At 34.0% G+C, this 27,344-nt stretch overlaps 1 protein-coding gene across 2 annotated transcripts in view; it reads right to left on the bottom strand.

Moving 5' to 3' along the window:
- The window catches only part of FSTL5 (follistatin like 5), a 266,833-nt gene that overhangs the window by 13,223 nt on the left and 226,266 nt on the right, over positions 1–27,344 (bottom strand). For both annotated transcript variants that reach the window (XM_057375528.1, XM_057375537.1), the window contains 4 exons: positions 26,227–26,345; positions 19,222–19,371; positions 15,602–15,709; positions 13,958–14,082 (listed from right to left, as the gene is read on the bottom strand). In XM_057375528.1, coding sequence (XP_057231511.1) covers positions 13,958–14,082; positions 15,602–15,709; positions 19,222–19,371; positions 26,227–26,345 — 502 coding nt within the window. The remainder of the gene's footprint in view (positions 1–13,957; positions 14,083–15,601; positions 15,710–19,221; positions 19,372–26,226; positions 26,346–27,344) is intronic.

Genomic DNA, 27,344 nt, shown 5'->3' with positions numbered 1-27,344 from the left:
ATATGTCTCAACTGTATCTCTTCCAGAGTACATAAACATTTCAATATTGATATCCTTACTGCTCTGAAATAAACAAGAAAAAGAACTATTTCTGCAGTTCTAATCAAGCACAGCTGCTTCCCTCCCCTGGGAATGTCTGTTGTCAATAAGGAGGTTCAAGAACTGCCATTACAAATGTACAGCTTCACCACAACTCCTTAGTGTAAAAATCTTTCTCCACAGGTAGTATTCCTTTTCTGTGGACACCTCAATTTCTGTGCATAACTGTGTATGTCTGAATATGAGCTGAATATCTAAGCTGCTATTTTTGCCAGCAGAAATCCAGTCCATACAATCAACAGAGCCCAAAGAATTTTTTAAGATAACCAGTCAGTACCAGAGGCCCATAGGGGGTGAGAAATTTTTTTTTTCTGAACTTCACTATGTGTATAGATTAAATCCCCRAGAACCACAGAAGACAGACAGTTTACACCCATGGATACACTGTATTTTCACATCTAAATTGAGGCACCTACAATCTGAACTTTACACTCACCTTAAGGAACCTATCAGCATGAAAACAAAACATCCAAATATAGCCTTATAAAACCTCAYACAGATTTGGACAATTGAAGCTTAAATGGCTGATGCTACATCATGATGTGACTAAGAATGACAATTACCTTTGAGATGGGATTGTCTGTTTCTCCAAGCCATTATAATAAAGTTCAGGTATCATATACCTGTACAGGCTATTAAAGCTGCCCTTTGTGGTCAGAAACTAAAATTACTGAAATTACTAAAATTACTAAAATTACTAAAATTACTCAAATTAGTGATTAGAGGAAGAGATAGAACTGCTGCAAGTGCCTGCATAGAGTGAAAAATACCATATAAGTCTCCAAGCAAAACAGCTCTAAGAACAGAGATGTCCCTCCCAGAATTTTCAGGAATCTCTGAAGATTATTTTCACAGCTCTCAAAGGGTAGCTATCAGAAAATCATCACTTTAGCTTCTACCAAAAGGGTGTTTTTCCAGCCATAACAATTGTATGTTTACTCAAGGCTAGAGAGTCATTAAACAGACAAAAAAACTCTTCAGACTTTGCCTTTCATTTTTATCTAAGGCTTTTGATGAGATCTATGAACTGCATGCAAATCTTATATATGAATTTTCCAAGAGCAACTTTGTTTATCACAAYACCTTAGTGAATGATGTTTTCATGACACTATTAAAGCACTTGACATACTCTGATAGAACTAACACCATGGTTACTGCAAAATACTGAGATGGAATCCACTTTAGACAATAAATTTAMAAAAGAGAACTAATATTTTTCAAGAATACTAAATTTAATGGAATGGGGCTAGTAACCGTGCTATATCTACTGATTTTAAAAGTTTAGGAAAACTTCCAGTTTTTAAAAAAAGATTTCTAAAGTGTTTCTGTGGACGGGAACTATTAAAGCTGTGCGAGGGAGAGGTACACCTCCCATGCTACACAATTTTTTCTGTTCTAAAKCATGGGTCCCACATGGATAACATAGGAAGAAATCAAAGCCTACTGGGTCACTATTACTTGAATTAACTGCATCAGATTAGGTCCAAATTGTCTAACCAATATTTATTGTCTTTAGAATACTGTGAAATGTATATTAGGTTATTGTGCAAAGCATACTAAAGCAAAGATCAAAACAGGAAAGCAAAGCAYGAAGAAGAAACCCAATGCAGGACTTACACTATTTCTGTACTAAAAAAGCAATGTGAATTCTGACACTGCTTCTCTAAATTTGCAAGGTGTTATTTTTTTCCAGTCTTTGGGTAGACCAAGTTACTTTGCCTCTGCTATGCACAAAGAATAGCCAAGCAAAGTCCAAGTGTGGAACTGCCAACAGGTGGCAAATTAACAACCTGAGCTCCTCCATGCTATTTTCTCCTTCTAGACAAGCCATTGTACAACTGCAACTGCAGTCAATACAAAAGAGGAAATACCTAARCATTGTTTAAAAAGACAAAATAGAGACAATCTTTGGACGTTTTTCCCTACAAACGAGGATAAGTTTCATTTTTTTCCTTTATTTTGAAGGATATATTAACATAAAACTTGTAGAAATATATTCTTCAGGAAAATAAACTTAACAAAAAATGATGATGGTGCTGTAAAATTTGATGTCCTCTACCYTTCCTGGTTTTTGCCCTATCCCCAGAAATTACCCTCATGAAGTTTTTAGATTTTTTTTTTTTTTTTTAAATCTGATATCAATCAGTTCAGGAAAATTATGTTCTCAAAACAGAAAGCAAATATAACAGAAGAGAATTAAATGAGCTACAACCAAAATGAGCTACAACCAAAATGTTTGAATTTTTGTGCAAAAGAGAATTTTTACAACCCAAAAAACTGTTTGAAAAAAAAATCCCCAAACCATTATCTACTTTACCCTGAGTGAATAACAATTTTGTTTAAAGCCACTCAACATTCTATGTCTTAGACACYATTTCTTCGCCTCAAAATTTATGCAAAAATCAACCCAGAAAGATAAAGTTCTATTCCAAAGTTTGATCAAATCTGCTGACCAAATGTTTTCTGGATCTCAAAAGAAGAGACATTAACTACCCAAGAACAGTATGTTAGAGGTTCAGGATCTACACTTATAAAAACTTCTAACCTGCCAACAGGGCAAACTACTACCATTTAAACAAAATTCTGAATTARAAGTATGTTACATTCCAAACATTTTTCCTGTTAAAATGAAGCTATCCACAGCAGCTCTGGAGAAAAAAATATTAATAATTAAGGAAAGAAAAAAGAAAAATTTGTGKAAGAACATTTTTCTTAGTTGTATAGCTCAATTGCCTTTACTGGTACTTGGAGATTTTGCCACACCAGCACAACTAAAAATTTTTAAAGACCTTAACATACAACACTGCAAACATTAATTACTTTGGTAAAATTACTCTTCAATTTATATCCACACACAGATGATGCTAAACAAGATAGTTCACACCGATATACTTTACTATACCATTTAAATCATCACACAATTAATTTTTGTTACTTAAAGTGATTTCAAACTACACAATTTTCATTGTCACATTCTATTACAATTTRCTGCAGTATAATGCAGAAAATAAAACATTTGCCTCTAGATAAAAATATTTTTAACTGTGGAAGTGCTTCTAGTTTCAAAAACTCAGCACTGCAAGAGCATAACAGCGTCCTTCTCAGGACTTACAACATTATTGTTGCCTGGAAGAGTTCATTTCTAGCAGAAAGAAAAGACCTTTTTTTTTAATTTCTGCAGGTCAGAAATGGTTGTTTGATGATAACAAAAGGCTAMGTGGGTTTTATCCAGTAGGAACTGCTCATCAGCACAAACAGTGCCTTTCTTTTGGGTCCTATAACAGTTTTTTTTTTTGACCTTCTAAGCTTGTTTTCCTAATTTTGTTCCTGATGCTCTTTACAACATTAAGAACAACTTCTTTATATTTTTCTCTTGTGTCAGAAAAGTCACTTTTTTCTCCTTTTTTTGGTATTTGCATGTAACAGCATTAAGCACAAAGCATTTTCCTATCAGAGGAAATATTTCTGTCTTGTATAAAACCTTAATAATTCTCTATTTTTGTAGGTGTTCATGTGCATGAACACATATATTCTCACACACATCTGTAAAATATTTCTGCCCTCTTCACCCCTTTATATATTTAGTTGTTGCAATTATTGGAAATGAAATATTTAAAAGTGCCTCATAAAAAAAGAGAAGTGACATTCACAGCAGTATTGTGTGGCTGTGATAATGCATCTGGGTTKTAATAACAGCAGTCCTCAAGAATGGGAAAGAAATGGTAAAAAAAAAAAGAAGAAAATTCAAAACCWCATAAGGCTGTGGGACCACCCTTATGGAAAATGAGCAATTTTATATCATCACTATAATTTGTGTTATGTGAAGAACACTTTGATGGAGGGTCTAATTTTCTAAAAGTATTGACCCTTTCATTATGCTCCTGTTTGAGAAGTAGTTCCGGATTTTTGAAAACTTCAGGTTTCTGTGCTTATAGATTTACACATTAAACATCTCGTCTGTACTTTTCCAATTAGAAGAAAAACATGTCAATCCAATAACAGGTAATCTTTGACATTAACAGCCTATGTGGGATGGAAGAGGAAAAATTAATATATCGATAGATATAACTCACTTTCATTAAAATCAATACYGTTATTGTTATTATTATTATTTTAAAACACCTTTTTATTATATAAAAAATAGATGCCAGCAGAGATATGAATCATCAGAAGTCATATGTTTGCTTAGTAATACTAATACAAAKAAATATAAATCTTCATAGGCTAATACAGAAAGGAACTTTATATTCAACTRTAAGTTGTATGAAACCAACATTTTTAGATCATGGGAGTAGCCATTCTTAGTAATGATAAAATTCCTGATTATATTCTAAAATGTACTGAAATAGAATAGAAAAGGACATCACAAAGGCTAGGGGCATATGACAAAATCCCAAAAGAGACCTGCAGTCCCACACGAAGGGGATAACAAGTGCTGAATATCACCTCAGAGATCTGAATGAAAGTGATCCTTATAGTAAGTATTCCAAGATTTTAGAGACTGATTTTCACAGATTTTTTTCTGAAGATTTTATTCTTTTTTGATATTGCTTTTTATAAATTTCATAGTTCTGCAAGTGGTTTCTCTTTCCATTCTCAGTGAGGGAGCTCAGTGTAGAGAGGATTAAATTGGATGTCAGGGACTCCACAGTCAGTGATGGTCAAACATACTAAAATGATTATTTCTTTTCTCTTTCTTTTACTCTCAGCACATACTGACCATTATTTTAAAAAATAAGGATGTCAAGGACTTYAAGACAGCCATGCAAGACAGAAGGGAAGAAATATTTCAATAAGAGCTTGAAGGAATCTTGACAAGTGTTATGTTCTTAGAATAAAGAGATCTTTTCAAATTAAGCTTTGTGCTCTGAGATTGAATAGAAAAAAAAGTCCATTACTAGACAACAAGCAACAGAGATAGAAAACAATATTATAAAATAGACAGTTTAGTGCTGTAGMAAGCTTTCAGCTTCTGACTTTATCCTACATCATATTTAATAAGCTTGGCTCTGGATTAAAAAATGAACACCACAAATTTAATGCTACTGAGCCGAAGTAAATGACATTGCATGTGTCATCAACAAAATCCTCACTCTTATTTGGATAGTTTCTACTTGGGTGGAAAAATCACAAGTGATACAACCTTTCAAGCATTTATTTGTGGGAAAGACTCTATGTGAATTGTCTTCTGTAACTGAGGTGGATAAATCAAGTAAATGCTTACAAGMACTTCTTGCAGGAAGAGCTGACTTCTTTTAACATGCTTCACAAACCTGAGGACTTCTAACATTTAGTAYGCATTTGCACAGGGTAGGGATAAATCCTGGATTTTTAGGATACTAGTGATGCAGGAGTCTGTGAATTGTTTGAGGTCTCCCTTGTGGAGCACTTGAAAGATGTGTATTACATTACACTTTTTAATTATTGCAAATTGTTGTCCATKGATAACAGTGCTGACAAATAATTCAAGACATTTTAGGACAAAGGGAAGTACCTTAATTTCTACATTTTTAGAATCCAGGAATATATGAAACTGTTCAGGTTATATCATAAAGGAATCCACACAGCAAAAACCTATTTTTAGTGTTGGCAGCAAATGCATTTTTCTTTCTTGTACTTTCTAGGGAAGGAGAGCTAGCAATTTAATAATAATARTAAAAAAAATCACTTTTAAAGCAATAAAAGTCAAAGAAATGGCTAGCTGTACAGACACAGTGAACAAAASACATTCTAAAGATGCTCCTAAATGTCAGTACAAGCTAGGATAGCTTCAGAAAATGTGATAGCATCAAGGTGGGTAGATGCCACATGGACTACACAGTCAAAWTTATATTTGTCAAAAGAAACAGTCAGCACTAGTAGAGAATGAATAATGAGGCAGATATAAGGACTACAAAGGTGATAAATYACATACATCAAAACAGTCTCAATAGATCTTTTTCTTCATTTAAACACGAAGTTCACATACGGTTATAGCTGGGGATATGTGAATATTCTTAAGAACAAATGCTGRACTTATCACAATTCCTTTCTCTCCWTTTAGTTTTTATTAGCAAACCAAATTAAGAAAGTATTTGTCTGAACTAAAAAAAAAAATTGTTTCAAATAACCCCATTATAAAATATTATGTTGGGCATATACAAGCATCAGAGGTGACATTTGAATTTAAAATGTGAKATTATAATGGGGAAAAAAGATGAGGCACATCATGGAAAATTGCTGTGTTCTAACTTACAGATTATAGGAGAAGTGAGGGTTGGCTCAAGTGGCTCTATTGAGATGGAATTGGATGTTTTATTCAACATAAGATGTTACATGCTGCAGAGAACCCATGGAAGGAGCACAGAAAAATTAGTCTACTTGAGTAGATTTGAAAGTTTCCCTAAAGTCTTTGATTCACATGATTTAAACCCATTTAAAATGATTTACAACATAACAACAAACAGGAAAGCTTAAACACAATTAAYAAAAATTGATTCTAAATGGTAAAAAATAGAACAAAAAAGTTTAAAATATAAAAAAATTCCAAAATTTTTACTAGGTCAGCATCACAGATCTAGACTACAGCACTATTCTTGCTGCTATCAAGAAAACTAGCTCCAAGTCAAACCCAACACAATTTAAAAAAAATAATTCTGCTCTGGCTGTTTATTAACAAATATACAAAAGAAAATTGTAAATTGCATCATTTTAAGATTGTCTCCAAGCTAATAAATGAATGTTTATAATTTGGGACATTTTTTGCAAATCAATGAGTAATTAAGTCAGCACTAAGATAACTTCTAACCACTAGGTACAACAAATTATGTGCCGTAAATGCAGAGATTAATTTCTTATTATATTTGATTAYATTTTTAAACATTTTTCTGTGTCATGTATTTCTACATACTGGTAGATGCTGAATATTTAAAAGCAGATAAGTTCTAGGAAACAGGTACAACATTTATTTTTAGCAATGGTTTGGCTACTTCAGATCGAAGATGATATTTTTTCCAAAGGTAAATATTCCTGTAATGACTTCTGCACATGCAAAAGAGAAAAAAACCTTACTGTGGGGGAAAAAAAATGCCATTAATCAAAACTACCTTTTGCTGTATTACAGCTGACTAGACTTACTTAAGCCAGGTTCCAGGCATTTTCTGATCTAATGGGGAAAGTCAAGTAGAATCCAAGGATTCTTTTTGAATTTTTATTTTTTTTTTTTTAACTGATGCTGTTGTTTTAAAGTGTTACAAAGGCTGTCTGCAATTGCATGTTTCAGGTAACATTTGAAGGCAGTTCTCATATCCAAATAGTCACATTGAAGTGGAAATATTTTTTCAYAGAATCTTTTTTTTTCTGCTGACAGCTGGAATTTGTTGTTTGAGAACTTAGTGAAATTCTGCTCAAGGTGTCTAAGAGGAAAAGATTTGGACCATAAGTTAAATAAATTGTTCAAGCAGTATTGTATTGTCAGCTGACATGGGAAAAGGCATACAGAATAATTGATTCTGCAAACAGGATAGTTTTCCAGACTGATTCCTTATATATGTGTGTGTCTCTATGTGTATATACATTTATTTTGCAGGGTTAGAAAGAGTCACACTGAATAAAAATATCAGAATAATTTTATATTGGGCACATTTAAATGTGCAATTGATTTCCAATTAAATGTCATACCACTGGGATGAAAATGAACTTTAAAATTTAAACTATTTTCTTCCTGAATTCCAAAATGCCCTGGCTTCAAAAATGTTACGTACACCTAAGAACATTATTTCAGTGACAGCAAATCTCAACAGCCTTTTTGGAATGATGGCAGATATCTTCATCTCCATGATTTCTGCAGGTGCTTTCCCACAGACACAGCTGTGCAATCCTTACTGCCTAGCACATTTTAAGGCCTGCAAACACTGGTCCTTGCCTGTTAGAATACAAGAGTGGAGCTCAGAGAGGATCCTGGTGTAAATTTGGGTGCATGGTGTATCTTGTAATTACCTAAAGGACAGAGAGTTTCTTTAAAGATGCCTAGTGGCTACATTTATGGACTTTTTGGGTGGGAATGTGTAAACACAGGAGGACTGAAATAGAGAACATAGGTTTGACACACTAAAGAGGATCTGCACATTTCTAAAAAGATATTTATTTTGATAGTTGTTGCTGTTGTCAGTGGTGGTAGTTGGACAAAGTTTCAATGCTTTAAAATTGTTTGAACTGAATCTCTCAATCTGTCATTCTTTATATTCCCACTGGAAGAAAGATGCTCTGAAATCCACTATTTAAAGACAAAAAAAGATGCAGAAAAAAGACATTTTTCTGTCTCCTTTCTTTCCCAGAAAAACCCTATTTTTCAAAATCAACACATTTATGGACCAGAAGTTCCATTTGACTTTTAGGGAGCAAATATGTGGAGAGGGGAAAGAATGACTAGAAGATTTCTATTTAGCATGAGTTTCTCACTGAGACGCAGAGTAGGAGGCTGCAGGGTGAACCCTAAGCCAACTGGATCCCCTCTGTGTGCTGTGCCATCATGTAGGATTCACTAATAGATTCCACAATCATTATCAGAAATTGAAGAGCATTKTCCACGTCTTCTTTTCTTGCCCTGGTACAACTGAGCTGTCTCAAATTCCTCAAGCTTTCAAGCTGTTTTCCAATTTTCCATGTATCATTATATGTTTATAGCTTGATGACTAACAACTGTCTCAAAATTTCTGCTCCCCTAATGTACATTATTAATTAAATTTGTAAAATAAAATTAAATTTGTCACTTATTTTTGCTCTGAACCATGCTATGTCAAAAATTCAACCCCAAAATTAATTCTATCTCTTTTGTTAAAGTTTTATCTACAGTTGGCACAACATTTACCACTTCTGTTGTTTCACTCACAAACTACTGAAGAGAAAGTTTTTTCCAATTGTGTGGGATTTCTGCAGCAAAAATAATATTTTCTGTTTGATTATTTGCATAGAAACACTGAAAATGCTCACACACCCCCGTCAGCTACTTACACCTCTGTAGGGGCTTAAATTTYGGAATGAAATGTGAATTTACTGAATCACTGCCCCACATGGGTTTCATTTAAGAAAGTTCACAGGAATGCATTGGCAGCATATTCCMATTACCTCGTAAAGAAAAGCTTAGTTTTTGGATTGTTTTGTGCAAATGAATAAGTATAATTTTAGAAAGACTGCTTCCCCTATTRCCATACACAACAGAGATATAAAAGAGAGGAAAAACTCAAACAGARTATGTTAACTCTCTTCAGATCCTGAGCCATCTCACCAGTGAGCTGATTGCTCATTCTTCCACTTGTTAGGTCAGGTAACTGTATGACATTTAAAACACTGCCAAAAGATTAAAACATCTAAAAAGTTGGTTACTCCATTACAGTGAGTTCATTTAACATTGCTTTTGAAACATTTTGCAGAGTGTAGTGAAAGACCCTAATTCATTCCAATTATCCTTTTCTCACTTCGATTTATGAACACTGGAGCTCAAATAATCAGCCCTTTTGCTCCTTAGGCTTCCAAGAATAAATTTTCATGAGTATTGTACAAGTCATCTTTCTGCAACCATCCCACATACTAATTGCAAATGTCTATTTTTATAGTAAGGAGTGGTATTAGCAGACGATTAAGGACAAGATCATTGGCTGTACTGAATTGCTTTGGAACAGAAATAGCTCACTGAATAAATTTTTCTTCTCAGTAAATGTGTAAGGACAAATACTGAAAATATATACTCAATTCTTATAGGGTGCATCTGTGGAAGGAAAACCTTCAGAAATAACTAAAGAAAAGCACCTTGGGATTTGTACCATTTATAACGGAGTAACAGATCTCATCCTACCTATTTTTGTGGTCCCAGTGTTTGATAATTTTTCAACAGAACTGGGGGGAAGGGGAGACTTTTTTCAAGCTCTGTGCACTGAAAATATGGCCATGACAATGTGCATGAAAAACAGCGCTTTACATTCATTCATTCTCTGGTATAATTCAAAGTATATTGACAGTGAGGGCACAGTCAATGATAATAGCAGGACGGGCTATTTTTCAAGATATGCGAGATGAGTATGTAATTTCTCTCTTTGAAATATTCAGATTTCCAACAGCAAGACTAAGCAAACTTCTTTGCTTTTTCAGTGTTCTTTCTAACAATAATTATTACTGTTTTGTGTCATAGCCTTTATTTCATTCCTGATTTACTAAGATCTGTTGTGTATTACATTGCAACYAGCTGACACAAGAAACTCATGAAAAGTCATGGGAAACTGACTTTTTCTAAACTCTAAGCTTGCTTAGTGAGAAAAAGAAGGAATTTTATTTCCATCATGAAGGAATGCTCAAAGGAATGAGGCAATTCCTCCCTTATAACCAGCAGGTGAACTAGGCTTGTCAAAAAAACCAAGACAGAAAATTCTGGAATTGTCACCTATATTTTTAGAACATTATAATGGGATGCCAACCAGAAATATCTGCAGCTGAGGTTCTCTGTACACCCACAGACTTGCTATCTGCAAACATCAGTGGGGCTGCTCTACACATTATAAGATAGATAATTAGTAYATTTTCACTAAAACTGAGAGATGTTTTCTTTTCTTTATAAATATATACATACACACACACACRCACATATGTTTATAAATGCAGATACAAAAGGATACAGGCAAAACATTGTTGGATTCCTAAAGGTGTTTGCATAAAACTGTTTCTCCTTCATCTCAGTAGTGGAAAGAAATAGAACTACTGGAACTTAAAAGAGAGGCAGACACATTCCTAATGTCCCAAAACTAACTGGTGTTACTGAACCCACCATATTTCTTTCCCCCAAATGATAAAGTGTTTTTTTCTTGTCCTCTTCTGTACACATATCCACTCTCCACCAATTATAAAAGAAAGTTTAAAGATCATAAATTTGTCTGTTCTTTCTCTACTWCTTTTGGCTCATGTCTACTTAGTTTGGTTATCTGGTGCTTTGATGGTGCACCACAGCTGTTCAGAGCATGAATGTTACTCCTGCTGGTTATCAAACCAAAWGGTTATTTGCCCTGACTCTGACTGTGTGATAAGTACAACCAAACATTAACTCAACCAGTGGTAAGAAAAATTTGGGAAAGCATTTTTTTTTCCTTGGAATGAATTCTTGTTCGCATAGAACAAAATTCATAGTGTCTTTTCAAATGTCTGATCCTGTGTCCTAGATTATTTGCTGCCCAAAAGAGCATTACATGGTGTGGAATTTTTTAATAATGGGCTAATTCAGATTTCTAATTTGGATTTTCATATATAGAAATAGCTCACCCAGGTAAAGCAAAAGTATAGTTCCATCACTTTTTAAATAAAATTATTTTACAACAGGTTTTAAATACTTATATGTRTAGTACTAGCAACTACCATTTTAAGTATTATATTTAAAAAATATGATTCACTGTTGCTTTAAATTAGTCACCTTTACTTCTGTCCCTATGTGTTAACAAGCCAACCTATTGTACAGAATATGCAGTACAGTACAGATGGTTTGTGCTAACTGTGTTATGAAACTTAATTAATTCTTTTAAGTGATGTGCCTTTTTTTGCTTAGAAATGTTTTTATTTAGACAGTGTGTTTGTTTCTGGGTACTAATGTGGTAAGCCATGCACAGTGTCTTCCGCTCCATTGCTCAAAATTTTAGTTTACAGGTGACAAATGCACCAGCTACAGAAAGCTTTCATTTTTCTGAAAGGGGCTGGTGTTGCACGGTCAAACAGAATTGATTACTGACAAAGGGGGCCCTTGGGCAATTAACTACACCAGTCAACTTAGCCAGTGGGGTTATTTCCCTTGCAGCAATTGTTTTTTGCAATTCACAATCATAAATTGCTCCCCTGGTTGGAATACACTCCAAAGAATAATAAGCTCAAGCTTTACGTTTGTTGCCTAACAACATCCTTAGAATCACATACTGTGATTGAGTGGGTTTTTTTGTTGACTAGTGATATTAAATTTAATTGATTAGGTTTTTCTGCATCACTACTAATTTGATTAATACAGTTAATTTTAAATCTTTCCTGTCACATTGTTCACATAGTTCATTCGTATTTAAACAAAAAATCAAGGTACTTGCATTTTATGGATGACAAATTCTTCTACAACTGATTAACATAAATAGCTCCTGAAGAATATTTAAAAAACCCAACTCTTTATTTGTCTACATAGTGGTTTTTTTTTTCCTTTTCTTTTTTAGAAAATGCACTCAGAATTAATAGCATTTCCAGTAAGCCTATAATTTGGTAAACCCAATTTTTTTTTCATTAAATCCCCCAAATCTATGGTTTTAGCAGTGGACAAACTACTGCAGGCTTTTTGCCAAACCAGGAATTTTCTTTTGGTCTTTATCTAGCATATAAATATAAAAACAAAAACAAAACAAACAAATAAAGTCCAGAAACCAAACCCAACCAAACAAACAAAAACCACAAAAATTTTACTTGAATTGATGTACATGTTTATCATAAATCTGCGGTCACTTATCCAATTTTATTCTTTCAATGTTCAATAAATTTAACCCCCCCTTTTTATTCCTGTGGGTTTTATTTCATTCTTTCATTCCCTTTCCTCTTGAGTTGCACATAGGACATGTGAAATGACTCAGCTCATGAAGGTAGCTCTGACTCAACACACGAAGCAGAAAGCGCCTACTTGACCCATTTGTGCAAAACTACTTGAAATAGTTTGAGTTAGACAAGACAAATCCAGCACTAGCYTTGGACTGGCCCTATTTTTCTTTTCCCAGTCCTGATTCCCCTCCTTGCATGATGCTTATACCTATCCGTGTTTTTATTTTCCTATTTACTTGAACATTAAAGTATCCAAATGTCAGTTCTCTTTGGGCAATACCTCTAGTACTTGCTAGTTTATGAAGTAGTAACTGTTGCTTTTGCAATACATATCTGTTCCAAATACAGCAGAAATATTTAATGTTTTCCTAAAACAGAATTTGAGGACTGCAGATTACTCCGGGATTAAAACAGGAATTGGTCTACTCCATTCAAGAAGTATCGTAATGATGGTACTTAGAGTCAATTTATTATTCAGCTATATTAATTTATACATCTAGTTTTAAATTGTTTAAGGCTGATTGCTAACTTACTTGTCAGTTAAGAGTTTTGTAGGAAATTAAAAAAATTATCTTTCATCAATGTCTTTAGGAGAAGCAAAATGTTCTTTGATACAAAAGACTAGATTCTTCACAGGCATGTATAGAGCAAATTCTGAAATTGCACATTTTCACATTTAAAAGACTACCACTCACTACAGTCAGAAATTAGATCCTTTTTAATGGAGATGACTATTTACACCTGTAATTTGAGATTTTTGCTAAAACTGAATGATGATGTCATAGGAAACTTCAGATCATTTAATTAAGGTATTTCTACAGAAATTTGAACTTGAAATATTAGAATAAGCAACGGAGTTAATTGCTAGCAGAGGTGTTTTGAGATTAAATGTGTCTGTGTCATTTTGCAAAGAAACTTAAAAGCTCTAAATATACAAACTACTAATACACATTAATGCAATACTCAGGTGTAATAATCCTAGACTGCAGAATTATTCACTCCCAACAGGTAGAAATGTTGCAGAAAGAATATGAAAAGAAAATGATACATCGCATTCTTACAAATGTATTTTGAGGGCGAGAAATAGATTTTTCTCTGCAAGGTCTTGGGAAGAATTCTGCTTAAGTGTTGTCCTGTTTTCCTCTCCCTTTCTTTCTCTGTTCCACACATTTTTTCAAAATCCAGCTGGTCAAATTGTTCGATTCTGTCACAGCCAGAGCCTGTTCTTTGGATGAACACGAAGCCAATCCTACGTTTGCTACATGTGGCTAAAACTTACCGTACATGGGTAACGATAAGGGTCGTGGCTGGAATGAAAAAGTCATCCACTCTGTCAAACTGCTTTCCCACTGGCTGAGTATGGATTGTGTGATGAGAAACACTCCCACTGGCTTGTGTTATCACCTGCAAAAAGTAACATCATTACGAACTACAGAAATCTCAGTCCAAAAGAAAGAATACAGTATTGTCTCTTTTCTTTGTCTTGTATTATCTTTCAGTTACCAAGAAAATGAATGCAAATGACACTGAATAAAGCTGAACAACTTTACAGATTTCAGAGAACTATTACATGCCTGACCACTCAGTCTTCAGATTTCTTTWTCCCCTCCATCTTTTTTTATCACCCTTGAATTTGTATTTATTCACTTACATTTCTAAATCCTTTTGTAATTCTTAATTTAAACTTTTCTTTTTGACACTAGATKTTAGAGTGAGGTTAAATTTCTTAAGCACTTCAGCCACAATGAAAAGATAAAATGCTATTAACAGATCCACTGGAGCATATGGTTATGCATACTCCCAATTGTTATCAGTCATGACGTAATTCAACATAGCACAGACATATTTCAGAAAAAYCAGGTGAATTGAGTTTACATGTTCYTTAAATTGTTGTGAAGCAATTTTATTCAAATCCCAAAATCCTGGACCTTCTCTGAGGCAAATGCTTATGGGTGAATAAAAGACAATTCCATATACTATGTTATTCACATAAAAGCATTTAAGAGTGGATTTTTTTTAAATAAAATAAAGTATTAAATATACTTAATAATTAAGTATATTATTATATATACTATATATAATACTATATACATTAGAGTATATAAGTAATTAAAAAGGAGAGTGAGGATGATCACTTTAAAATATGGTAGGACCTTTTCAATTATCTGTTCTGGGGAGGAGTGAAAACCAAACTTCCAAAAATTACCTTGTATGCTCACAGTTACTGTCTGTASATGCTAAAAAGATGATTTCAAATGTTACTAATTTTGCTTTTCAAATTTCTCTCATTCTTTTTCTTATAGATAAGTATATATTAAATACATAAGGATTTCATTAACTTCTGAAGAAAACAGAAAATAAAATAAAAATTATTTTCAAAATTATCATATAAGGGTGATCATCGTAGTCTCAGGGGATTCCTATAAATAAGGAACAGAAATTAATAAAAAAATAGTAATGTAAAGTACAGCTTTTTGAGATATGTYTTTTGTGATTGTCCCTAGGTTTGTCACTGTTCCAAGGTATGGGAAAAATAAAGATTTTTAATATTTTTCATCTGAAAARACCCAGTAAAGACAGAGCTTGACACCTCCAGAGTGTTATTATGACCTTAATGAAATGGAAATATGTGTAAAGTCCAGGTTATCCTCTAATTAGGGACAAGAATATCGTGAACAGCAACAGTTTGCTCTCAAAAGATTGGCAGTACAGAACATGCTACTGCTTTCAACTGCRTTCCTCATCCTTCTATCAATTTGCCATTGTCAATTCTGACCGCAAGTGCTGAAAATAACCACTAATTTTTTCAGTGAATTCAGTTGTCTGAATTGTTTTCTGGTTACCTGAAATCATTCCCTACCCCTGCTGGGGTCRTGGTAAAAATGCTTAAAGGAAAATATGCAATATGTTGCAATCACCTCACCTGCAAAGTTGGTGAATTCTTATCCATGTTTCCCCAGCTCAGCACCCAGACTTGATCATGTGATTTATCRTAGTGTAGTTTCACTGGAACAGGATCTGTACTTACTGCCTGAAAAATAATAAAAATAGAAACCCATTGTTTCTGTCACATTTTCAAAGGAAACATAATAGATATGCTTGAATGAAAATTATGAGTAGATATGYATTTCCAGATATTTTCAGACTGTATTTAAGAATTATGTTGTCAATTTTTGAAACAGCTCTCTAATTCACAGTTACTGAATTGCAGAAAATGTGGATTTTGTTCATTATGTACTCTAACACTTGGCATCMAAATTACACTATACTGAAGCTATTAAGAAGTTGAAAACAAAGGTTTTAAATCAGGTAAAAAATTACTTATCTTCCTTCCCTGCCATCATTCTCACTTTATATGTATTGGTTGAAAGCTACACCGATTACTGGAAAATGGTTAAAAAGGGAAGAGTATTCTCAAGCCACATTACTGGAATCAACGGAAGATGTTACTGCATAAAACCAAAACGATATTGCTGCACCCAAAGCTTCCTATCTGTTACAATGTGTGTATTTCGTTGAAGTTGAAAAGATTGTTTTCATAAGCTTTCCAATTACAGTTGCTACTTTTCACAGACTTGTGATCAGAACCAAAGTGTTCCCCTACAACTTTGGGAACTGTTTCTTGAGACCACGAAACTTTTATACAGTTGAGCTGTAAGCTTCCTTGGTTATGAGAATTTGAGGTTTCAGGGGTATGAAATGGGAGGCCAGTGTATTTGATTAAGGGATGTTCCGCATAGGGTAAACAATTGGGGGGATTGCTTCTTTATTTTCATCATTAAAGAGGAAAAAACTGATGGAAATTGTTTTTTACTCTTACCGTTGTGGAACTGTAAAGCACAGCTTGTTTATCAGTGTCTCAAGGAGAGCACCAGCTGGCTAATTAAGTGAACCTAATTTAAACTAATGATGTAGATCCTCAAGATAATGCACTAATGGCTGGCTGAGACTGCTGATGATACTTGACTGTACTCCTGAGGTGTTGCAAGCRACCACTTCATCTAAGCAGAATTTGTTTTTCCTTTTGAAAATGGAAAATGAAGCCAGCTTGCTCACCGATTCATATAAAATCACAAGTTACCCCTTGAAAAAGGTCATTTGTGTTTGATAACTTTTCRTGCTACACGCTAGAAAACAAGTTGTTTAAAATAATACTTGAACTGTTGTGTAGCTAATTTGTCAAGGCATGTCAAATTTCCTTTTGGCTTCCCCAGACAAAGGTCTGACCCATCCATGTTCTGCCGGAGGACTGCCAGCTGGTTCAGAGCTGGGGTCATGGCACAGGCAGGAGGAGCAGAARGAATTGCCTGCAGGGTCAGGCACAGGTAGTACAGCTCCCTAGAGGGGAGCTAGCAGCAAAAAGGAGTTAAGCATCTCAGAAGCAGAATTTCACAGCTGTTTCTTGCTGACCAGGCTGATCTGCCAGCAGCACAGTGAGGACTGAATGATGATGGCTCTGTTTACTTCAGCCTCTAAGTCATCCAGTTAGTGGTGTGCTGCTGTGCGATGCTGAACAATGACAGGTGACAGTGCTTTGCTTTCAAGAATGTACAAATGAAAGCAAATGCTTCTCTTGACTTTAGAGAGGGAATTACCTGGATAAGTTCAAAAAGTCTCTCTCAATAGATCTCTCTAAAGACACAAAATTCATGTTTCCAATATATTTCAATTCAGTCTGCTACAGAATCCTCTAAAGTACTTATTTTGATAAATACACCTGTCATAAAAATAAATCACCCTCAAATCTAGTTGTCACATATGTGCACACATCTTTTACATTAACTTTCATAGCAGACATGAATAAGTATAACATATATAGTAGAACTTCAGAGAAAACACTGTAATAAGCAAAACCAAATAAACATTATTTTTTACACTGAAAACAGCATAGCTACATGACTTAAAGCCCTTTCAAATAAGTTTCTAATTTTGTTTAGGTTTTTTGCACAGTGACAAAAGTTTTATTACAGTGCTCTCACTTTCTAACTATGAAGCTATATCCTCATCTGTTCCTAATAGCCTATGTGCTTTTTTTGCAAGGTGGTTTCTTATTTAATACGTAGACTAGAAATAGTTGCATGCACATGTACATGTATGGAAATAATATCCTCTGTATTAATATTAATCATATTTAATATGATTCTTAAAAAAGGGAGGTCAAACAAGAAGAATGTTCTCATTTCTGAAAAGCTTAATTTCTATTTTCCAAAAATGAATTAAAATTTTATTCTTTTCTTTGCTAGGCAGTGCTATAAGTAATGAAAATAGACTGACCTGATTACAAAATTAAATTCCCTTCTGTGTCTCCTGTTTGTAKAAATGTTTTTGTAAGTACATATCATATGAGTAGAGCAACATTTAATGGTTAAAATGTTCTTTCTGCTTGCAAAAAATAAAACTAGAAAATAAATGCTTATTTTTCAAAGCTAAGAGGACAGGGTCATGCTTGGTTACAAGAAATGCCAAACAAAGTATTTCTTCACTTTTCACTAAATTCAAAATTAGCCTTACTTCAATTCTAAAACCCATCTGTGAATCAGCAGAGGTCTAATTTTTTTGCAGTTTTATATTATATGTATAAAGATTGCATAGGTTTTATGCTTTTATTATTTATTTGTTTTGTTTGCAGCTACTGCTACTTTTTGGTTTTGTTTTGAAGTCTATTTTGAATAATGGCATGGGTAAGCTGCACACAGAGCAAGTCCCCTTGTACTTTTCCCATGTATTTGGCTAAGTGTATCCTAGGAAACAACATTCAGATCAGTAACAAATAGTAGAAGCTCTACTTAGGTGCTCAAAAGTGAAAGTGACACATTTGGTTTAAGTTATTTATCCAGTTAAACTGTAATTTCTTAGTTATATTGTCTTACCAAATATCTTTGCTAAGTATTGTGAAATGGAAAAATAATTTATTATGAATATTTAAACACCTAGAACCATCAAAACCAAGATTTTCATTCCTGCAAAAGGTTTCCACAACTGGGGCAGATTTAATTCCATGCTTTCCCAAATTCACAACCAGGATATTATTAAACTAGTGGAAAAGCAATGCTATTCTATCCCTAAATATCTTTCTGAATTCATACTCTCCAGTCTTGGCTAAGGATGGTGTTTATCTTTGTTGTTTCAGTAATTTCTTTGCCTAAAAGTGTACAGGGTAACAGTCCTCCATCTTCTGTAGCCAAACCTGACCTTTCCTGACAAAACTGAGAGACATATTCTTATGACATGTCTCTATTTTATCCAATCCTTGCTTTCAAGTGAAAGTTACCTCAAGACAGAAACTTCGTAAAGATTTCATTTCCTCAACGACTTGAGTGATATTTGTTAGAGCTATTTTCATGTTACCTCTCTCCCAATTGTCTATTGAGAAGAAGTCACTAAGCAGAAACTGCTGCTGACTGTTGAAAGTAGGTGAACTTTTTTCCAAATAAAGTGTTTATTTTCATGATAACTGGATTTTTGTTTCTAAAATATGAAGGAAAGGCTTAAATTCTTTGGTCTAAATTAAATAGTAACTTAAAAAAAGAGAAATAAAAATACCTGTACAACTTTCTGAGACTGTACATCWACAATAAGAACTCTGTCAAGCGTGGGCTGAGTTACGTATATGAACTTGTCTTTCACATTAACAGCAGTTGCCCATACACACCGCTGAACAGGATCATCATCTGCTTTGGGACAAACTTCATCCTGTAATTCAACAGAAACAGGGAAAGAGTAAGAATCAGAACAGTCAACAATGTAATAGAAAGACAAATTATACTCCTTTTCTTCATTTTTAACTGTAAAATGAAACCTCAGAAAATGKAGGGAAGGGAAGAGGACAGGTGACACTAGGAACCTGTTAGCCAAACTGCATCTTGTAAGCACCACACAGCTCACAAGCACTTGAAGCAATCCATATACCAATTTTTTTTCTGGATATTTTCTGGAAATTCAGGAAACTAGTACCATTGACCTGAGAGAGAAACCAATTTGAAACAACAACACACGCAGAAATAAAGTGAGCAAGTGCCAGGAGACCTTAAAACCAGAAAATCAAATTAGACACACAGTGTTGTGTTACTGCAGTAGGTGGCAGCTGCCACCTGAGCAGCATCACAGTGCCATAGGCAGGACTCACCCTGCAGCCGAGAACACAGCAGGACCTGACTGGGCACATGGGAATGAAAAGAAAGTGGGGTTGTCACATGGGGGCAAAGTGGGTTTGTCACAGGGGCAAAGCAGCAGTTTAGAGAGGTCAGCTGCTTTCATCACTTGGAGTACTTACAGGTTGTTTCAATGTTCAAGAGGTTTGGCTACTTCTGCCCTAAGACATTCTCGGGGCTTACCCTTACTATTGTTAAACCCAATAAATACCAAAAGTATTCTTACTATAATTTCTTCCCTCTCTGCCCTTCCATTCCTGCAAAAGGACGAATTTGAAAAAGAACAATTTCTCTTCACCTCAGTGATTTCATAATAACATATTTGTATACTCTCTCAAAATAGCTAACAGTAGTTTACATGCTCACTATTTATGTTTTAATGAAATATATGGTCAGTCATCATGCATTTTTCTACTTATTYGTTAATACTCTCACCCAGAAACAATTGGTTTTATCAAAATTAAAAGTAACTTGGTCAAATATGTTACAATTGTTGGAAATTCCATTTATGAAATAGCTCAATTTCTTTCCAGTACTGGACATTATAATTATTTAAAAACAGGGACCTGAAAAATAATCTGCTTGGACAAGTACAGCATGTATCAAGCTTTTTTGTATTCCTGACCATTTTTTCTTTTGCCTCTTATTTTAAATTCCTTGCATCATAAGGAACAATTTCACCAAATCATAAATATTATTTCTTTTTGCCACTTATCTGCTGCTTATTCCTAATTTAGAATACTCTGCCTGATACATCATAACTGGTCGCTGTGAAAATAATTATGGTATGTCAGCAGATAATGACTCAATGTGGAATGAGCAGCAAGAGTTGATGATATCTTAAACAAGAATTCTGTTTCTAAGCATCAAACTCCTTTTAAAAAGCACAGGAAACATAATGTGACAGAACACCATGTCTGGCACTAAGCAGTGCTCTTCAAGAGGATGATGCATTTCAACACTAGCTTTTCTGCATCACCAACATTCTTTGCCTGGTGTGCCTCTRCATTTTCAAAAATAAACTCAATCTTTATATGTCAAAAGAAGAAATAAATCAATTTCCAGCTTTAAGAGAGGGAGTTTCTTTACAGAAAATTGAAAGCCACTCCTTGCTCTTACGTGGCTTTTAAACCTCAACAAAGGTAATGTCTTTCAGGAGTCATATTGACAAGGAAAGGTTACTAAAGGGTAACCGTGGGATAGTACACATATACATCATCAGGAACTTCAGGAGATGTTAGAAATAAGTAACAAGTAAGACTTAGTTTGTGCTGATAAAACGCCATGCAGATCAAAGGAAGAAGCTAAAAATCTGTTTTTTAAGGAATGATAGGCATGGGATAAATGGGACTTCCATTCTTAAAAGTAGCTACATGCTTTTCATTGTTGCATAAAGTCAACATAAGCAAGTMAATCACCAGATCAGTGATCTATTGTCATTTGCCTTCTGGGTGATTGTCACTTCAAGTGGAAGGCTTTTTTCCCTGATCTCATTATTTTTTAAAATTTATTCTGAATACACCTTGTCTCAGTTCCATGTTTTATCTAAGCAGGTAACTACATCTAGACTGTTCCACACCRTCCTCTTTGCTCCTCAGAGAGAGCACCTTCTACAAACACTGCACGTGCAAATGTTTGTAACAAATTTATACAGGGACGTAATTTTCAGTCATGTCTCTCAGGGACTCACCTGAGAGTTTCTGGGACTGAATTCTACAAGGATAAATTCAGTATATTATTYAAAAATTACACCAACTTCTGCTGAAGGAATCCATGTTTATCTCACCTGGGATCATATACATTAGTGTAAATAATTACTCTAATAATACCTCCCCTTGTAGGACATATAGAAGAACAGTAAAATACTCAGAGTTAAGCACTTATAAATATATCTGGATATGAGCTACATCCTTGTACATTTTCCTCAATCTGAATCTAAAATACCAACTGAAGTGTATTTGTAAAGATTATTTCATTGTAAGACCAATACAAATATAATCTTTTATATAAATATATGTGTGTGTGTATATATATATATATATATATATATATATATATGCATGTATAGAGAGAGAGTGCTATCTATATACACACACACACACATATACACATCTACATATAACTAAATATACCAATGTACTTTCCTGGTTCTAAAATATAGCTCATGTTGTCATAAATTGTTATCCAATGCCAGTTCTCACCTTGCCCGAAAAGAATGAAAAAAATACAACAAAGGACTGCTTTTCCAAAGTAAGAGTGAAAATCATGCACCAAAATACTCATATCCAAAATAGTGTTTTTCCCAGGATGAACTGGTTTACGAGGTTGCTTCTCTAGTTATTCAAACTCACATTAATTTGAAGCTGTTTCAACAGAACTGAAATCTTGCTTTTGAAAATGTATCTGATTAGACAGTTTGGACATCTTTTACACTACAGGCAGTTATTCTGAGCCTCCATATWAATTTCCCCAGTGGTTGGGGAATTGGTTAAAATAATTTCTCCTTAAAATATAAGCATAAACCCACCATTTTCTTCTTCTAATTAAAATGTGAGCAATTTACTTTTTCCTAATTTATTCTCTCTTAAAAAAAAAAAAAAAAAAGACTTTACATCTGATAAAACATTAATTTACTTCATTGTTGTATTCCCCCTGGACTTTTTAATCAAAAAGTGACTTCTTCAGTAACAAGTCAGCAGATGGAGGAAAATAAATCCTTAGAGAACATTTTTTAAGATAGTCTGGGGCAAGAAAATCTCAAGAGGAAACATGTACTTGCAGATTTATATGTGCAAATTCTATGTTTATTAACTTACACTTACAGCAAGGGTTCTCAGTGTTTTAACAAGATGTGAGTCAAACTCTTTAGGCAGTATAATAAAATGTCTAGCTATGCTATGGCTGCCTAACAGTAAGATGATACCAACAACTTATAGCAGTGCATGTTTTCAGATATGAATTTATGTCTCATCTATTCCTCATTTAGTTATTTTTTTCTTGACATTCTTTACTAAAAATCAGACTGTGGATTTTTTTTATGACTTTCTTTTTTACAAACAAGGGTTAGTATTTGCTACATTTTCTGTGCGGTAGGAGTGTAAATGAAGAGAGTTTCTGTGGACTACAAAGTATGTTTCCATCTAATTTCCTGTGAAAACTTTGGTCTGCCATGTAGTTGCATTAATTATTTTGAAAAGAAGTATTTTTCTCCCACCTCCAGCAGATATTCAAACGGGAAGTGGCACAGTTTACTCAAATTTGGCCATGTGCTACTTCTTGTAATAAAAAGAAAATCAGTTTCATGTTGAAGCCAAAAGGATTTTTTCATTAGTCTCAAAGAGGCATCTGTTTCAATTGCTTTTTTCACAGTCTCTGGAAATAATTATTCTAATTGGGATTCACTGCGAAAGGAAAATAAAAACACTTTTGCATAAGAATTAGAATTTAAGGTTTTGGATAATATTAATTTGCAGAGGATAAATAGAGGTTGAATGTTAGTGAGGAAAATTTCCCCAGTACTTCAGAATGATGAGCCATTTAACAGGTGAAAGACTACTTGAACCATGGTTAAGAATCTATTTGACAACAGGTTAAACAAASAGCTGTCAAAGCTGGTCTAGCTAAGCAGTAACCTACATCAGAAAACAGAAGTCAGTTCATTTCTGTCCCTATGCATTTAGAGTTGCCAGTATAAGACTAATTAATTTCTACTTTCACTTGGCCTTGAGAAGAGTCAAGTAATTTAGGATATTCTGGGAAGGACAGGAAGAATATCTTCACAATTTCTGTGAAAGATGGTGATCCAGTAAAACACTAAATCTTTTCCACAGTGAAAGTCGAATTGATTCCCATGTTAGACACACAACAAAGTGCTTTGCTGGATTGACACTCAGTTGCATAAGAGGCAATTAAATATTTAGATAAGGGTTCTCAAGCATATAGCTAGTGAGAAAACATATTTACCTTTAGCAAAATTAGCATRCCTAAACGTGTGCATATGTAAGTACTTCAACATTGTTCACAATACGAGGCAACACAGTGTACAAACACCTGAGTTCATTCTTTTACAGAAGCTCAGTTCAAGTTTGTTGACAAACAGGAAGCCTGTGGAGGAACACTGGAGTGTCATGTGTAATATCMAGAGATTTTCTATAGCACCTCTAGTAACTAAACTGCTCTGCTGAACTTAGAAATGTTCCTACACTTCAGCAACTGCTTGCCAATAAACAACCTTTTCTGTGGTTTTACTTGTCCCTTGAACAGCTAATTCAGAAAAGCGTAGAGATGGGAGAGGTTTAAGCAAGCACGTATTTTTTTATGTTAATATGTCAATAGTTAGGTCATGGAGAGGCCCTAAAATGAGAGGTGACATAAAGCTACCTCAAAACATGCAGTACACCAACATCTCTGAGCAGCAAAAATATGTGACAGTCAAAGAGAATTACTAACCAACAATTTACGACAAGAACTCTCATCCCTAAAGAATCACATGCTGAACTTGATAAAAATCTGATCCTGGGACAGAACTGGGTTATTTTATTATTCTTATTTAGAGGAAACAGACTTTTTAGAGGCTTGAGGAATGTATGATATTCTTCAAATGAGGAAAGAGTTGTCTAAAACATCATAGTCAACATTTTCAAAAATATACTACTGTTGTTATTGTTATGGGCACTATATGGAGGAATTTTATATAATTTGGTTTTCATTCTGCTTCTAAAAGGAAAGCACTTTTATAGACATTTTCTTGAAATTTCTCACTGAAAACTATTTCTCTATTTATCTGTTTTTATGCCGTGAAAAACAATCTCACTCTGAGTAGAAAAATTTTGGATATATWTTCCAAACATTTCCAATTTCTCTTGCATGAAAAAACATTTATTAACCACCCTTCGTGAGGGAAAATGTTTTCAGTGTTCAGCAGAAAAAGYAGAAATATGTTGAATTTGATGGGCAAACGACATGTACGTACAAGTCTTAATTTCTATTTTATTTACCACACCTACCTCACCCATAGCTCAAAAAGGACAAGTCTATATCTACTTTAAAACTAAAGTTATCAAGTAACCAAATTTCCTGGTCCTTTTTTTCCCCCTCAAGAGGATATAGTTATAATGCTACTGCAGGTTTGAAAGGTTCAAAAAGGAAAACAAATTTGACTTATTCATCCTGATTATTGCCACATTTCAATAAAAATACACTTAAAAACTAGGTTGCACTTTAGACCAATACAATTTTAACAGACTTCTTAAATAATCAGCTTTCTAATTAAACAGCCATAAAAAAAAGCTTTTTGGCTTATTTTTGGCTGTGTCAACCTAATTTGACTTAAGCAGCACAAATCAAGGTATCATTAGCTGTTCAAAGCATAATTATTCACACTAAAATAAATCTTGTTGCTGAGTATAGCAGCCTTTGACATCAATAATGATAACTGAAGAGGCAAATTCCATCAAGACAGCTCTAGCTCTGCTGTCATTTAGGCATTAGAGAAATAAAAAAAAACCCTAAAGTGTACAACTCAATGCTTAGTGCTTATTTCAAGGTCACTCATTCAAATCCAAATGAGAAAAAGTTATCCTTTTTGAAAGGTGATAGATCATACAGAGTAAGTCTTAATGCAGTGAGTAGTACCAAGTGTTCCTGTGGGAACATGCATCATGTCAGCCAGCAATCTGATTASCAGTAAAGGAAAAACACCACGAGAATAAATGGAATTGGAGAATACACTAGTGTTTTTATGCATCCTACACAGGGAAACTACTTCATAAATTCCCAGAACTCAGTGAAATCTGCTATAAATATGTTAACAGGAAAGTTATTGAAACTATTTATATGAATTTTAAGTTGGAATCAAAGCATCAATCATCTCTACTAACTTCAGTGAAAGCTGTGAGAGCTTTTATCAGGACAGGGATTTCACTAATGATAGCTGAGAGTTTAATATAGACAACATCCAGTGGAGAAAAAGAAAACATTAAACCTCCACCCCCTCAACATATCCTGTATTTAAAAGAGCGAGAATCAATGTCTGATTCGCTAACATGAACTTGACTGGTAGGTTGGAGGTGGGGAGCAGGTGGGGGCTAAAAAATAACAACAACAAATTCAGAAAATAGAGAGCAGCTAAAGAACTGGGAAAGGAGAAAGACAGCCAAAGACAGCAACGGGTTTCAAAAGTATACAGAGAATATTCAATTGAAAAGAGAGACAAAGTTTGAATTTAATAGAGGAAAATACAAGAAATTTTGAGTTCACCATTATGACCCATTTATTAATTGAGAAGATATGTCTGAATTTATCAAGCAGCAAACACTAAGCTAGTAATAATAAATTCTTATGTRAAGAAAATTATAATTGAGAAAACACTACAAATAGATTTTTAAAAATAACTTGCCTGAAAACCGAGGAGTTTTTCACTAGGCTTAATATGCCTCTGAAATTCACATTCCACTGGTTGTATTACTTTGATGCCATCTTCATAAAAAACATAAAACATGTTCCCAATTCCCAGACCTTAGGAACAAAAACACATTGAAATGTATAAAATTAAATAATGACAAAAAAGAAAATCCTTGTCTTGAACTAAAAACCAAATCACAGTTTTGGTATGATATCAATTTGTTAATGCATATAGTGGTAATACAGCTAAACCTATGGGATCTTTTGTTATTAAATTAAAACAAAACTGTTTCATTATTCAGATTTTCACATAGTTTTCTCCATTGGTAAGACAGTGTCTTTATGAATACAGATATAGAAATAAACAGTTTGACAGCTGCAGCAATACAAGTCATCTTGTGAAATCATTACACTGAAATAAAATGTATTATTTTCTTTGCTGAGGAATGGAAGAGTTAACAATTTCTGTATAACATTGAAAGAGAAGACCTGAGTCTTTGCAATAAACCCTCATTTTATATTTCAGTCAGAAAAAGAAATATTCTCTATTTTATTAAAAAGACAAAGCTGGGCAGATATTCATTCCAATCATGAAGGGCTGCAGGTGTTTACAGAGCTATTCATTCCTTCTACCACCATGCTGCTGAATGAAAGGCACAATGCTAAGTTTTGTGGAGAAGGATCTGTAGGATGTAGGATCTGTAGATCTGTAAGATGAAGTCTCACAATATCTGTGATCATGGTCATGACCACAGAAAAGGACCGTCTTGTTAGTTTTCCTTGTGCCAAGTACAACAGCAGTACTGGGTGCTATAATGGATCATCAATTCATATTCATTCAATTCTTTGAAGAAAATCACAGAGCTCATAAAATTATCACTGTAACCATTCTGACAATGAAACTGTTGGCTACAATGGTAAAAATGTGCATGTGTCCTGGGCACATAACCTAACCTTCCACTTGACATAGCAATATTTGGTATAGGAACACAGAGGAGTGAAATCCAGCAAAAAGAAATTTGTAGTCTGAAATGTTGCTTATCCTAAATTCTGAAGGAAAACAAATTTTAATAGAGAGAGAACAGGTCTTAATATTAAATAAAATGAAATAAA

The sequence above is a fragment of the Malurus melanocephalus genome, unplaced genomic scaffold, assembly GCF_030028575.1.
Source record: "Malurus melanocephalus ecotype Western Australia unplaced genomic scaffold, MMel_1.1 scaffold_9, whole genome shotgun sequence".
Classification (NCBI taxonomy): Eukaryota; Metazoa; Chordata; class Aves; order Passeriformes; family Maluridae; genus Malurus; species Malurus melanocephalus.
Note: the sequence above shows the minus strand (reverse complement) of the source record. Positions and strands in the feature narration are given on the sequence as shown.